This window comes from Urocampus carinirostris, chromosome 19 (assembly GCF_059441175.1).
Source record: "Urocampus carinirostris isolate Australia breed hairy pipefish chromosome 19, RoL_Ucar_1.0, whole genome shotgun sequence".
Taxonomy (NCBI): Eukaryota; Metazoa; Chordata; class Actinopteri; order Syngnathiformes; family Syngnathidae; genus Urocampus; species Urocampus carinirostris.
In genome coordinates, this window is record NC_142367.1 from 15,295,423 (window position 1) to 15,311,648 (window position 16,226).

General features: G+C 39.6%; 2 protein-coding genes across 2 annotated transcripts in view; one reads left to right on the forward strand and one right to left on the reverse strand.

Moving 5' to 3' along the window:
- Positions 1 to 16,226, forward strand: part of rab26 (RAB26, member RAS oncogene family) — a 53,600-nt gene that overhangs the window by 21,803 nt on the left and 15,571 nt on the right. The window contains exon 5 of the mRNA XM_088323229.1: positions 4,030 to 4,082. Within this exon, the coding sequence (XP_088179355.1) occupies positions 4,030 to 4,082 (53 nt within the window). The remainder of the gene's footprint in view (positions 1 to 4,029; positions 4,083 to 16,226) is intronic.
- LOC148347475 (uncharacterized) lies at positions 12,425 to 13,540 on the reverse strand. The gene has a single exon (XM_088324231.1). It carries the CDS (start codon positions 13,538 to 13,540, stop codon positions 12,845 to 12,847), a length of 696 nt encoding a protein of 231 aa, XP_088180357.1. The 3' UTR covers positions 12,425 to 12,844.

Here is a 16,226-nt window from a genome sequence, read left to right on the forward strand (position 1 = left end):
GTGTGTATACACACAAACCAGGAAATAGAAGCCGGATTTCTTTTTCGGGGTGGATGCTGGGAGACCTCTCACAACGCCACGCGGCGGTAGGAAGCACTACAGCTCTGTCCTCTACTTGGATAAAGGTGCACACAATACAAAATCTAACTTACAGCAATGTCCGGATATTCTCGACATCCTGAAAAAAATACTGTTTTTTGTAAGTCGAATGGTCGTAAGTAGGGGAGTGTCTGTGCACTACTTATCATTGCATCATATATTGTGCACAGGGTTGGGTAGGGTTACTTTAACTGGATTACTTTCAATTACTTTTGGATTACTCCAATACCAAATATGCTAATAAAAGACACTAAATATGAATAAAATTATGACTCACAACACGTGGTAAGCTTTCTCTCCTGGCTTTGATCTCTTTGATCTCCAGCAAAACTAACATAAAATGCGACAGAAACAAAATGAAAATAAATCCAAACAGCTTGCCAATGTCATTTTCGCCGTTCCATGTATTCCGTTATTCCCCAAGCCTGCACAAAATGTAGTAATTTTATTCATATTTAGTTTCTTTGGTCTTTTAAAAGCATATTTGGTATCGGAGTAATCCAAAAGTAATTGAAAGTAATCAAGTTAAAGTAACCCTACCCAACCCTGAATTTGTGCAGTAGTGTATGGGAGCCGACCCCTGGTAAGATGGGATAAGGTGAGGATAAAGAAGATTAGGACTTTTTTAGTCTCCTGCATTTTGGAAAGATAACATATATGGTAATGAATATTTGCTCGTGGTCCAGACCGTTCGAGTGAAAACACCATGCCATATGGTTCCAGAATAAAGCATCATTGAGGCAAAATCTGTCGCATTTGTTCAATTGTAGCGTTACAACCAAACCGTTCACGCAAAGAGCCGGCCTGTTGCTGTGTGCCGGTGCAGTCTGCCAGGCTCATTTTCTGTAGGGCGGCCGGCCGCCAACTGCAAATATTCCCTTCTGTTTCCAAAACCAAACTGCATCTTCCTCTCCGCTGCTTGGTGTGTTTGCATTTCCACAGAGAATTAGCTGCGGTTGCAAAAAAGAAAACAAAAAAAGCTGGTGGTGGGGGGTTAAGTCATTTGCTGTACAGAAAAAAACGGGCAAAAGAAAAAAATGATGTGAGAGGGAAAGACCTCCCGGATGAGAAGGGCTGTTTTTTTGTTGTAATCCCTGCGAGGAAAACAAAGTTTGCATATGAAACAATCACGCTCAAAGCGATGTGGAGCCAGAAGGAACAGAGTAGGATTAACAAAAGTAAACTGCAAGCACAAAGCTCTCAACCCCAAACTTTTGGTGAAACAAAATTTGGCAACACTGATATATAAAGTTTTCCTTTCATCACTTTCTTGTTGGGAATGCTCCATTGTTTATTTTTTAATGAATATATAATATACAACCCCTAGCAAAAAGTATGGAATCATCAGTCTTGGACCAGTACTCAGACATTGTATTGTAACAAACTCTGATTAAAAGCATGAAAAAACAATAGTTTTTCAAAAGTGCAAATCCTTGGCATTCAGAAACACTAAAAGAAATGAATAAAAAAAAAATTGTGGTGGTCAGTAGATGCTACTTTTATAGACCAAGCACAGGGGAAACTATATAATAACTCCATCCTAGGAAAAAATAATAACAATCAAAACATATCACTAGTATTTAGTTGCACCACCTTTGGCTTCTATGGCAGCTTGCAGTCTGAGGCATGGACTTGATGAGTGACAAACAGTATTCTTTATCAACCTGGTGCCAACTTTCTTTGATTGCAGTTGCCAGATCATCTTTGCAGGTCGGAGCCTTGCTATGGACATTTTTTTATTTCAATTTACACTACAACTTTTCAATTGGGTTGAGATCTGGGGTATTTGTAGGCCACTATATTGACTGGATGCATCTTTCTCCAAGGAATACTTACTCACAGTTTTTGCTCTGTTGCATGTTGCATTGTCATCTTGGAACATACATCTTGGAGTACAGACGCTCCCCTACTCACGACCTTTTAACTTACGAAAAACGGTAGATACGAAAAACAATTTTGGGATGTTGATAAATATCCAGTAAGTTAGATTTTGTATTGTGTGCACCTTTTTCTGAGTACAGGACGTTACTGTAGTGCTTCTTTCCACCGCTACCGGCGTGTGGCACTGTGAGAGCTCACCCAGCATCCACCCCGAAGAAGAAATCAGCTTCATCTTCCTAGTTCGTGTGTGAGATTCTACTCTGTATGTCCAGCACGCTAAGAAATTTGACATTTTTATTGTTTGATATCTCAAGCATCCATTCAATATGGTTGGTGTAAAGTGTGAAGAAGAGCCAAGCTTTTTCATTTGAAATGAAAGTGGAATAAGAAAGATTGAATTTGTTGAGAAAATGGTCAGAACACTTTTTTTGGCCACTTTTTACCACGGAGGAGGACCTCTTGAAGCGCATCTTCCAAAACTAAGTTAAACTTAACTTTATTTATCTTTAAAAAACATATTATTTAATGAATTTTTTACTTTTTAGTACAAAACAATACAGGCTACTTATAAAAACCTGAAACATACTTATATAAATCTTAAACATACAAAATATAGCACTGAAGCAACTTACGAACAAATTCAAATTCAACTTGTTCATAAGTAGGGCAACGTATGTACATCATCCCCAAACATTTTCTTAATTGAATATGGTCTTCCTTGGCCTACCAGTACTCTTAACAACCTTCCTATGCTGTTTGAACTTGGTCCAAATCGATACAGCTAACTGTAAACAGCCCACATCTTTGGCAACCATACAAGTAGAGTTACCTTCTTCAAGAAGTGTGACGATCCTGTCTTTGGTCTCATAAGACATCTCTGTTGCTGGAGCAATGATTCTTGCCAATTCAATTAGTCCAGGACCCCCCCAAGGTGAGATAACTGTACTGTTTTTAACCCCTGACTAATGAGCAGACCTAATCTAAGCCAGGTGCCCAATTAAGGAAAGGGAATTTACTGGGTGTGTCCTTATTTTCTACTCAAAATTTCCTCAGAATTGAGTGATTCCATGTGTATTTCCCTGCACTTGCACTATTTAAATTTTGAAACATTTACCTACAATTGCAATGTTTTTTCTTAAGTTCTGTTAGTGTTTCTGAATGCCAATATGTTGCACTTTGGAATGACCTTACGATTGTTTCTTGTTTGTGATCTGAATTTCTTCTACAGAATATAACTAGAATAAAATAAGACTGGTGATTCCATACTTTTTGCTAGGGGTCGTTCAATATATGAAGTACTTGCTTTATTTTTTTCTTAGCTCAAAAAATAACCACAAGTATTTGTTTTTTTCCCCCAATCGTATTGGAATTTTTCTCTGAATTGGTTTCATTCCTTGATGCTAAAAACAGCTACCAATCTTGCCGATACCCTGGCTATGCAAATGTACTTGAAGCTCATTTGAATATTGATGACTTCAATGTTGGCGAATATGAAAACTCTTCTTTGTTAGCCACTGCCCAAGGTCAGTCTGCGATTATCGATGTAGAATCATTTCAGAGATGACTGATGGCAGCCGTGATTTATGGATCGAGGCCCTTCCCCTGCTTCTCCATCATCGGTCGACGTCTCAGCGACTCGTCCGGCAACGTAATCAGCATCGTTGACGTGAATGTAAAGCAAATCCGTTCTGTGCAAAAGAAAATGAGGTATTCAATTATTACAGTAAGAATATATTTAAATTAGTTAAAACGTTTTATTTTAAATAAGGGATCTTTGCTCCAGTGGCACAAAACTGGAGTACGGTACTAAAAAATTCCCAAAGCAGGCGTATAATTGCCCCGACTAATTCTTGCAGATCCCGCAGAGAAAACGAGACGCGTTCGTGTAATGGTTCCGCGTTTGATGGATTTCCCGCAGCTTGAAATGATCCGACGTAGCACGATTAGCTTCAAGTGCATTTACGTGGAGACGTGGAGTCAGCGTGAACGCTCAGCACGGGCTTCAGAATCTTACTGCACTTATTGTCTTTGTCGTTTTTGTTGTTGCAGCTCTCCTTCTCCTCTACGACATCACCAACAAAGCTTCCTTCGATAACATTCGGGTAAGAAAATGTCTATGTACAACGTATATCTCGTGACTTTTTTGCGCATAACTGTCCAAAATGTATACCTTGCGACTAATTTGGGGATTTTTGTTGCTGCAAATTGAAATTAAGACGGAGAAACTCAACTTGACTTTATTTGTAAAGCCCTTAAAAACGGCCACTGCTAAAAGGCATTGTGGGAGTTCATTCATTAGCAAATGGTAAATGGTCTGCATTTATATAGCGCTTTTCAAGTCAATGAAGACCTCCCAAAGCGCTTTACAATGTGCTTTACACTTACATGCTTATTGGGGGCATTAGAGATTCAGTGTCAAAGGAAGGACACTTCAACATATAACACAGAGGGAATCGAACCTGCGACCTCTTGATCCCAAGACGAGTGCTCTACCTCCTGAGCTAATGCCGCCCTAATGTATATCAGTATTTTTTTAATTTCCTGCTAACCCATAGATGATCGGCATAAACATGGGCACAAAAAAAAACAGATTCCACACCGTAAAGTAGAGACCCCATGGCCCGGGGGTCTTCTGTAATGCAATTTATTATTAATATTAATTAAAGATACTTGTTTGAAGAGAATGGTTAGCATTTGTAATTCACATCAGACAATATGGCCTCAATTACACAATTTATTTCATGTTCGGCGCCTTGCATGGCTGCTATTAGTGTGTGAGTGTGTGTGTGTGTGAATGAGTAAGTGTGAAGCACATTGTAAAGCGCTTTGGGAGGTCTTCATTGACTTGAAAAGCGCTATATAAATGCAGACCATTTACCATTAGTTCCTTATTATCAAAAATGTACAATTCCTGTCACCAACCTCCAACATGAAATGCTAATGCCTCCAGTGTGGGGAATATGATTTTTTTTTTACGTTTTTAACTTTGTTTTTATTATTATTTAACATACCAAACTGTTCTACTTTTTTCAAGTTTGAATGACTATACTGTTCACAATTGCTGTGAAGTAACACTCATTTGTGTTTGGTGACCAGACTTTTCTAATAGATTGTAGAACCACTACCCCTTATTTATTGCGAGTTATCTTTGGAAACCATTTTTTTCCCAAATGGGATTAGACTGAGACATTTACAAATACAGTGAAGAAAATAAGTATTTTAACATCCTGCTCTTTTGCTATTTCTCCCAGTTAGAAATCATGGAGGGGTCTGAAATTTTCATCATAGGTGCATGTCCACTGTGAAAGAGATAAACTAAAAAGAAAAATCCAGAAATCACAATGCATGATTTTTTAACACTTTATTTGTTTGATACAGCTGCCAATGAGGATTTGAACAAGTGAAGTCCACCTGCACTCCATGTATTGTCCTAACTCAGATACACCAGTTTGAGGTTTTTAGCTACATAAAGACACCTGTCCACCCCATACAACCAGTAAGAATTTAACTTGTTACATGGCAAAGACCAAAGAGCTGTCCTAAGACACCAAAGACAAAATTGTACACCTCCACAAGGCTGGAAACGGTGATGGAGCAATTGCCATGCCGCTTAGTGAAAAAAGGTCCACTGTTGGAGCAATCATTAGAAAATGGAAGAAGCTAAACATAAGGTCAATCTCAATTGGGGTGGAGACCCATGCAAGATATCACCTCGTGGGGTCTCAATGATTCTAAGAAAGGTGAGGAATCAGCCCGGAATTACAAGGCAGGAGTTGGTCAATGAGCTGAAAAGACCTGGGACTACCGTTTCCAAGGTTACTATAGGTAACACACTAAGACGTCATTATTTGATATCATGCATGACACGAAAGGTTCCCCTGCTTAAACCAGCACATGTTAAGGCCGTCTTAATTTTTACCATTTAGATGATACATAGGAGTCATGGGAGAAAGTTTTGTGGTCAGATGAGACCAAAATAGATCTTTTTGGTCATAATAACACTAAGCGTGTTTGGAGGAAGAAGAATGAAGAGTACGATCCGAAGAACACATCCCTCCTGTGAATCATAGGGGTGGTAGCATCATGCGTTGGGGGTCGGGTTTCTGCACATGGGACAGGACGGGTGCACTGCATTAAAGAGAGGATGACTGGGGCCGTGTAATGTGAGATTTTGGGGAGCAACCTCCTTCCCTGAGTTGGAGCATTGAATATGGGTCGTGGCTGGGTCTTCCAATGCGACAACGACCAGAAGAACACACCCAGGATAACCAGGGACTGGTTCCGTAAAAGGCATATGAAGGTTCTAGTATGGCCCAGCCAGTCTCCAGACCTGAACCCAATCGAAATTCTTTGGAGGGAGTTCAAACTCAGTTTTTCTCAGCAAAAGCCCAGAAACCTGACTAATCTAGAAAAGATCTATGTGTTCATTTTATCAGGTATTCAAATACTTATTTGCCGCTATATTACACAAATTAATTGTTAAAAAGTCATGCATTGTGGTTTCTGGATTTTTTTTTTTGGTTTATCTCTCTCACACTGGACATGCACCTATGATGAAAACTTCAGACCCCTCCATGATTTCTCCATGATTTCTAAGTGGGAGAATTAGCAAATCAGCAGGGTGTTCAAATACTTATTTTCTTCACAGTACATATTCTGAGGCATTGAATTGGTTCTAAGTCGATCCTATTTTCTAAAACCTGCTAAAACCAGGAATATCTATTACAAACATCAATCATGTAATGAGCCATTATCCATTTAGACCTCTGAATTTTCACGTAGGCCATATTTTGTTCCTCTGCTTTTTCATCTAATGTAAAACAAATGATGATACATGCAAATGGTCTTTCTTCTTTGTAGTCGAGATCCAATTTTCTATCTCCGGCCCCATTTGGCACCGCATCCATTTGAGTGAATTAACGTCTCCCTATTTAGAGCAAAAAAGACTCGATGCTAGCAGCGTAACATCTGCTGCACATCTGGAGTAGAAAAGATTTGTGTCGCGGAGATGTTTTGAAGTTACTGTGTGTTGCTTTGGTAACCACAGGGACTCTATGAATGAAATAGGGATATGCATGTATTTCTTAAATTTTATGTAGCCTTTTTGTGTACAATATATGGTCTTTTTTTGAGAAATAGTACAAATACCAGTTGGTATCTGTATCAGAGGGTACTGAAGAGTTGAGCACTCACTCGTATTAATGTGATTTATGTGATGTCTATACAACTTTTATGGGTGGAAATGGAAACCAGGGGTGCTAATTGGGGAATTGACAGACTTCCCGTTCTATTTTTCCTATTTGCTGGGGTTTCCGGCTGGTAACCACACACACAAAAAAAAAATCTGATTCTGATTATTATCATTGCCCATTTTTCTGTCATGTACTATTAGGGGTGTTTTCGCTGTGCAGTGGTTAGCACAAGTTTAGACAAAGGTCCCCGGTTCGAGACCGGGTGGAAACACGTTGGCCTGGAGAGTGATAGGTGCCACCAGGCTGTACTTGCCTAAGACACACCACTGTAAGTGGTGCCCCCACAACCCTAGTGGTTAAGGGATCCACCCACCCACCACTTTAAATGGATATTGTGTGGTATTAATGGCCTCCTAATGTGGTATAAAACATTATTCTTTAAAATGTTCAGATTTGAATAATTAGCAAATATACATAAACTATCAATTGAACACGCTTTTTAAAAAAAAAGGTCAATAAATTTGTATTTATTTTACATAACCTGAGGCTCATTTAAAGCAGTGTTTCTCAACTTGTGGATCAGGACCCAAAAGTAGGTCGTGGACTTGTTTTCAGTCGGTCGCGGGATTTTGCCTGTGCAAAATAATGGTGAGAAGAAGAAAGAATGGAAGGTCAATTACACTCCCTAACAGTAGATGGTGATAATGCCCTGCTTGATCTCTTCTTCCTGTTCAGCCAACTGTCCCAATGATGTTTGAGAGGGACAACATTTCATTTTATGGTGACTTTGTTGGTATTTCTTCTGGCTACTGGAAGGTCCAATAAATGGTTTAGTAATGTTGTAGTTCTGGCTTTTTAACAGTATATTAATATCCATTACCTTGGTTGGTTGGTTTGATCCATTAACCACTAGGGTCGTAGGGGCACCATTTCCTGTGGTGTGTCTTGGGCAAGTACAGCCCGGTCTCGAACCCGAGACCTTTCACAAATTAGGTGTATGTGCTAACCACTGCACTACAAACATTTTTATCATCTACATAATGAAATCATTATCATTGTTTTGGGTACACATTTCCTTTATGATGTGGTTATTTTAATGCAGTTTTAGGGTTTTACTTAAATGTGTGATGTCTATGCAACTATACACAGTGGTGCTGGTCTTTTTCTAAAATAAAGTGAATATATTCTACTATCTCTGCTTTAAACTGCATAATCCTCTCATTCGATACATTTTTAGAAGTGGAATTTCTTTTTCCTTGGGTCGCAACATGTCAGTAGGGTGGAATGCTGGGTCTTGAAATGAGATCAATTGAGAGACCACTGGGAAAGCTGACATGATTGTCTTTCATCTTGCTGCTAAGGGTACCCCCCAAAACCAAAATCCTTTGTAAAGGCTGAGCAAGAATAAAAAGAGAAGATAAACAGTTCAGTTTGGGTCTCCGTAGTTTGTAAGCTTCCTTGTGCTTTGTAGCACTTGTTTTTGGTTGCAACAGTGGTCAAATATTACATTATTCCTTGAAATTAACGGTTTGAATGCAAGACTGACTAGTTTGCATAAATGCTCTGTTTTTTTTTGTTTTTTTTGTCTCCCATATTATAAACCCACACCGAGTTATTACCAATGTTCTGAACAAAGGCTAGCTAAGTAACAATGTGTTATTCATGTAAATGTTCCTCGTTGGCTCCTCTCCATAATTGCACGCTAAATGTCAGGACCGTCTCCCACAGAGGCAATCCATTAGCAGACAAATCTCGGGGCGAAGGGCGCCGAGTATTTGCAGGGAAGTAGAGTAGCGATTTATTTATTAATTTTCATACTCGAAAAGCTTTTCTAGTCTACCACACACGCACTATCCTGATTTTCATTTGAGTTTTAAATTGAACACAGGTTTTTTTCTATTATTCCGATCCGGCGTAGGAAAAGGCGGCGCATCCCGTCGATCTTCATACAAGCTTGGCATTTTGATCCATAGGAAACGCCGATATCAAATGCAATTTCCCTATGTCTTCCCATTATTGAACTTTCCTTATCTGCGCCGTGCAGCCGCAGGGGCGTACGTACCTTCTCGGAGCGGGTGTTCCTTTGGCGCCCCCTCGTCACGTTCAAACTCCATCGGCATAAATCAAGAGCGATATTTTTGGCGTGGCGCAAATTGAAAAACGATCATCGATCCCGTTAGACGTACGGAGCCACAGATTGCTTTAATTAATCCTTTGTGCGTTTGTCTTGTGAATATGTACTGCCTGAAAGTAGTCACTGATGCTGATATCAGGCACCAATACCACTGCTTTATAGTTAAATATACCCTTAAAACACCTTTATAGCACTGTTCTTAAAATGGAAAAGTACTATCATGTATACTTGCATGTACCTATAAAATACAATATTAGAATCGAGGTCGGTTCATGTGCAAGTAAAACATAATGAACACAAGGGGTTGTAAGACAACATTAGCCATCCAAAGGCCCATGGTCGCACGGTGTCCTCTTGCTCCCCCTTTCCCTTATTTTCCTGTTCATTCAATCGATGCTGTCCCATTTTTGTTTGAGAGGCACCACATCTCATTTTATTCAATTTTAGTGCTATTTTGCCCTTTTTTCCCCATAATAAAGAGTCCCAATAAAGTTTGTGATAAGCGGAATAAAGATTGGAAAATGGTGACAACGATGGAATACAAAGTGTTAAATGATGTACAGTAAATGGTTAAAATATGTTATTCTTATCTTTATTGCCAGGAAATTAGTCTTTACTATTTACACAATTAAATCAAGATTATTGTTGTTTGGATGCACTTTTCATTAATATTAAAGGTACATATCTCTTTAAGCATCCGGCTATTTTAAAGCAGTTTTAGGGGTTATGCTTGTAGGCGATGTGGGCTTATTTGCAAGAATATACGGTAGTGGTCTCATTTCTCTTAAGATCTCAAAACGGCCACTATCATGAGTCCTCATACCTTAAACCCCTACTGAGTAAAATAGCTAACTTTTATGGAATACACATCGATAATATATTATTTTCTTACCCGAAATATTCTTAAAGAAGAAAAATAGGAGTTTTGTTCAGTGACAGTAGACTTAGTTAACGGGATAAAAACAAATCTTATTATGCAAGCACAAAAAACAATTTGCATATCAGACAAAAAGAACAAGGCGTGGGGCTATATTTGGAAGTGTCTGTTTCAAACTTTAGTTCATTTTTTGCTGTAGATAACTGATTGCCCCCCCTCTCGCCTGCAGCGTTGCTTCCAGATTCACAGCAGTGTGGTACCTTAGAGACCCCCGCCCCTTTCCCAGAATAATCCCAAACTTTATTTTCCGAAGATTTGTTTTGCAAAGACATTTTAAGAATTTTCTCCCACATATTTGCATACATTAGAAATTAATCTCCCAGGTAACTTGGGCCCTGTGGTAGCAGTGGGTGGAGCTAGTAGAAGCGTGATTATTCAACACTTTATAGTCTTGTTAATTTTGGCGTCCAAGTCGGTAGCGCAGGCGTCAGGAACCTTTGGCTCGTGAGACACATATCGCTGTTTTCATGAGTACATCTGGTTTGGAGACTAAATGGAACTTGTGAAATGATATACCGCATTGTTACATGCAAAGCCGAATTTAGCAGGAGCGATGCCGGGACAACACTGAATACATGGTAGGTTGGGTCCAGTATATATAGGGCACAGACTCAACTACCGTTTACGGTCAAAGGGTTCACACCAACAGAACCCGTTTTGGTTGTACATTGCTTAAGAATCCTACACATGGAAGCGCATTAAACTATGTTCACTGTTGAGACACTTGATGACGAAAGCCCACTGAAAAAACTGTAAACACCCAAACACTCTAGCAAAGCACCAAGATCAATTTGATTGGATGATCGGTAGGAATGGGCGGAGTTATACACACTGCTTCTTCCCCATGCCCTGTGCTGTCTGCCCCAAAGGTAAATTAAGTTAGTATCATCGTTTGTAGTATTTTGTAACATTTTACAAAATAACTTTTCAAATACTTTGTTTTGAAAACATTATTTATAACAAAAATGACGAGCAAATTGAGCTTAAACTCTTAAAGGGACAGTGTGTAATAGTTAGTGCCTTCTAGTGGTACAAAAAACTTAGAAATAGTAAAAAAAACATTGATTTGAATACAAGGCAAGAATACATAAACTATCATAGCAACGTTAATTTTTAATGAAATAATAATAATAATTTTATAACAGCAAAACTAAATCAAACATTTGAAAATGTCCATTGATGCACTCAGTACTTGGTTGGGAATCCTTTTGCACGGATTACTGCATCAATCCGGCGTGGCATGGAGGCAATCAGCCTGTGGCATTGCTGAGGTGTTATTGATGCCCAGGATGCTTCGATAGCGGCCTTCAGCTCATTTGCATTTGTAGGTCTGGTGTCTTTCATCTTCTTCTTAACTATACCCCACAAATTCTCGATGGGGTTCAGGTCAGGGGAATTAGCAGGCCAATCAAGGACAGTGATGCCATGGTCAGTGCACCAGTTACTGGTGGTTTTGGCACTGTGGGCAGGTGCCAGATCATGCTGGAAAATGAGATACTCATCTCCATAGAGCTTTTCAGCAGATGGAAGCATGTAGTGCTCTAAAATCTCTTGGTACACAGTTGCATTTACTCTGGACTTGATGAAACACAGTGGACCAACACCAGCAGCTGACATGGCTCCCCAAACCATTGCTGACTGTGGGAACTTCACACTGGATTTCAAGCAACTTGGATTTTGCTCTTCTCCAGCCTTTCTCCAGACTCTGGCGCCTTGACTTCCAAATAAATGCAAAACTTGCTTTCGTCTGAAAAGAGGACTTTGGACCACTCTGCAACTGTCCAGTGCTTCTTCTCCATAGCCCAAGTCAGACGCTTCTTCCGTTGTCTTGAGTTCAGAAGTGGCTTGACCATGGGAATACGGCTATTGTAGCCCATTTCCCGGACACGTCTGTGAACTGTGGCTTTTGATACCTGGACTCCAGCTTCAGCCCACTGTCTTTGAAGCTCCCTCAAATTCTGGAAGCGGCTCTTCTTCACAATTTTGTTAAGGCTGCGGTCATCTCTCTTGGTTGTGCAGCGTTTCCGGCCACATTTTTCCCTTCCAACAGACTTTTTGTGGATATGCTTTGAAACTGCACTCTGTGAACAGCCTGCTCTTTGAGAAATTTCTTTTTGTGTCTTACCCTCCATCAGGAGGGTAACAATGATGGTCCTCTGGACAGCAGTCAGATCAGCAGTGATTTAGTTTACTGAACCAAGCTGAGTGTTTTTAAGGCTCAGGAAACCCTCGCAAGGTGTTTCGAGTTAATTAGATGATTCAGGTGATTAGTTGAATAGCCTACTTGTATACTTTTTCATGATATTCTAATATTTTGAGATAGGATTTTTGAGTTTTCTTAAGCTGTAAGCCAAATTCAGCAATATTAAAATAATAAAAGGCTTGAAATAGTTCAGTTGATGTGTAATGAATCCAGAATGTATGACATTTTTGTTTTTTTAATTGCATTACAGAAAATAAAGAACTTTATCACAATATTCTAATTTTCTGAGACAGTCCAGTATGTACGGTAATTTGTAACTACGTAGTTACTGTCAGAGTGACACAGTAATCTGGGGGATAACGGAACTCATTTCCAAATAAAGTAACTAGTACCTGTAACTAATTACTTTTTCTTTTAACGCGCTCAAGACTAGTTTTGACCACGCTGTAAACCACTTCCTCCCCCTCCGTTCGGCGCCATGAACAAGCAACCATCTGCGCCATTTTTCTCGCCAACGGGCTTTTTTCCGGAACGGCCGGCGGTGTTTTGTGTGAAAGGGCGTGGTCTGGTTGGGAGGGGCGGAGCTTCACGTCCCGGAGTTCTTCGGGTGTCACCGCCGGCGCCGATCGGAGGAAGGCCAAGGAGTCCGAGTGATGGCGGCGGAAGGGTTTTCCTTTGAGGGGCAGGTTTTTCCCGCACGTGGGGTCGGGAGATGTTTCGGACTGGAGGAAATCTGGATCAGGAATTGTGACGGGGAGGGAAAGTCTCTTAGCGTGAGCTGGATCGGTTCTGGTTTTAGGTCGTAGCTTCCAACCTAAAGGGTCGCGGCCCGTGACGACGGATGTCTGGACGATAAAAGACGAGGTCGTAGTGGGATGAGTCATCGGATGAGGGTCGGGACCGATCCCGGTAACCGGGCTGGAGTAGCGTTGCCGCGGACGACGAGGGGGAGGGTGGCTTCGGAGAAGTGAGACCCCCCGCTCAGGAGGGGGAGGTTCCCTCACCTTTTTCTTGACTGTAATGAGTGGGATGCGGTCTCCGTGGCAACAATCTGCCGACCAGCAGCGTCGATGGGAGGGAACGGGGTTTGCCATTGAACTTTGATGCACAATCTATTAAAGGAGAGGAGAAACTGAGGGAAGTTTGCCAAGAGGAACTGTTGACACAGAAATATGGCAGTTTGTTTTTCTTTCACAACAAACTAGAACCAAAAAAAAGGAAACATCTTGAAACCTGACCACAATAAGATTACATCACATTTTAATTTCAAGGGACCCTATATAAAAAGTTAAAAGTTTTAAGAATCTTCTAAAAGCTCAGCCTGTGTACCATGGGCATTGTAGTGTAAACAATTTCAAACAAATGGATGAATAAAAAAACCTTTTGTAACCCCCATACAGATAATAAGCTGACAAAAATATTGGCTAGCCTGCTTAAGAATAATTGAACAAGGCACATACTTTTTAAATTTCTCCCAAAAAGATTTTTATTTTGTTCTAATCATTGTCCCAAACTTTCATTCGCTGGTTTTAGTGGCATTAATATTCCTCAAAAACATGGTGTCTTGTTTAGCGCCTCCCAGTGGTTTAAAAACTTCATTAAGGAAACATGGATTTTAATGGTAAGCAAAAGTACACTAACTACCATATAAACGTGCATTTTTGAAATAGAGGGGTTTGTCAACTTACACATTGAATTGGTTCCAGCAGTGACGTATAATGAAACCGTTGTAAATCAAAACAAGTTTTCCCATTGAAATGAATTGAAACGGTAAGAATCCGTTCCAAGGTCATGAAATGCAACCAAACCCCCATTAAATCAACTGCAATTGCCCTGTAGGTACCCTAATGCAGTGTTTTTCAACCATTGCGCTGAGGCACACTAGTGTGCCGGGAGACCTTGTCTAGTGTGCCGCAGGAAATTTCCTGAAATTATCTTTCCATAAAAAAAAGCCTGCCATTGTTCAGTATATTTTCTTGTATTCCAGTGGTCAGCCAAAAACCTTTAACTCGGCAGCAGTTTCCTATTCTTTTACCCTTTATATATTAATTATGAGGTGGACAGGGAAATGTTTTTCATAACCTATTTTGTTTGATGAAGCTGTTCAAGATTGTACTCCAATAGAACTAATGCAATTAATCAGCTTAAAAATATTGCTTTTAATTGTACTCATTTGGATTGATAATTTCCTATTCAAAAAAATAAACAGAAAAAGTAATGTAGTAAAATAAAAAGTCATTGTACTGACAGATCTTTTTGCTCATTTTAGGTATTATTTTTAGATTAATATTTTTTAGAAAAAGAAAATAAATATGTAGTATAACTTCATAAAAGTGATATAGTAAAATCCCAAATTACTCTATAAAATTCTTAACCAAAATAAATAACCTGTATTACCTCCATATCCACGGTGACCAGAAACAATGATAAAAATATTGCACTATCAATTAAGGTGTCATGATCATTTAAGCTTTAAAATTAGAAAAAATTGAATTAATATCTTAACATTTTCGACAGAGATTTTGTCTCAAGATTTTTTTCGACTAAAAAGGGTGCCTCGGCTCAAAAAAGGTTAAGAAACACTGCCCTAATGTTCAGTCCGTTTTTATAAATATATCACATAGTATAAATAAAAAAAAGAAAAAAGGCTAACGACGAGCAAACCTATACACTGCCCAATGACGAAAATGAACTGATGGCTTAACAGACTAAACCATTTGACAATTTAATGCAGGGGTTGCAAGGGTCTTACTTAGCTGATAAAACCACGCAGGATGTTATTAGTGCGTCCTTGCGCGAACCTTCAGTGCTAGCGTCATTGATTTCAGATACCTGAAAACCGATTGTACAACGTTGAAGTTTTAAGTCAGACACAAAGTTCGGATACCGAAACATTCATAATATGGGTCGATCGTAAAACAAGGTACTACTGTACTAATGGGTTGAGAAATTAACATTTATTTTACATAATATGAGCCTCACCTTAAGGGAGATGACATAATTAATAATCTTGCTGCTACGCGTAAAAAAAAGGCGGTGGAAAAAAAAAAGTTAGAAGTGCATTTTGGTCACTTTAAGTGTTTGCAGTCTATATTCTTCCTTGAGCTTTTTAGCACTCGTTTTTGATTGCACTACTCCAGGGGTGTCTAACAGGCGGCCCGCAACGGGTCAGGCCTGCAAAGGGATTGAATCCGGCCTGTGAGACAATGCTCAGAAAAGCGCAAGAGAAAAACGAGCTGCAGTTTGAAATATATCCACTTGTTGCCAAAGCCAGGTGCCTATCACAAATGCTGTACTTGCATTTCTTTCTCTCTCTTCTTCCCTTTTTCTCTCTCTTTCACTCTCATTTTCTCTCTGTCTCTTTCTGTCTTTTTACCTTCTCTTGCTCTCTTCCTTTTTTACTTTTCTTTCTCTCTCTTTGTTTACCCTTCTCTCTTCCTCCCCTTCTCTCTTTGTATTTCTCTTTGAATTTCATTTATTCTCTCTCTCTTCGCCCCTCTCTCTCTCTCTTTCTCCCTTTGTCTCTTTCTTTGTCCCTCCCCCTCTACCTTTCTCTCCCTCTCTTTCTCCTACTTCAATTTCTCTTTTATTTTCTTTCTCTCTAATCTACTAGTTTGTTCTATTGTGTGGCCCCCGAGTTAAAATGAGTTTCACACCCCTGGAATACACCATACGGAAGCATCTGGTGGTGAAATAATCATTAACAATCTAAATTGAACTCTCCCATAATAGCTCTATTATGTTTAACTTAACTAGTGATTGGAAATCAAAAACCCAATA

Bases quoted from the DNA above. Each gene is read 5' to 3' on its own strand.
- LOC148347475 (XM_088324231.1), bottom strand. From the start codon at position 13,540: ATGGCAAACCCCGTTCCCTCCCATCGACGCTGCTGGTCGGCAGATTGT.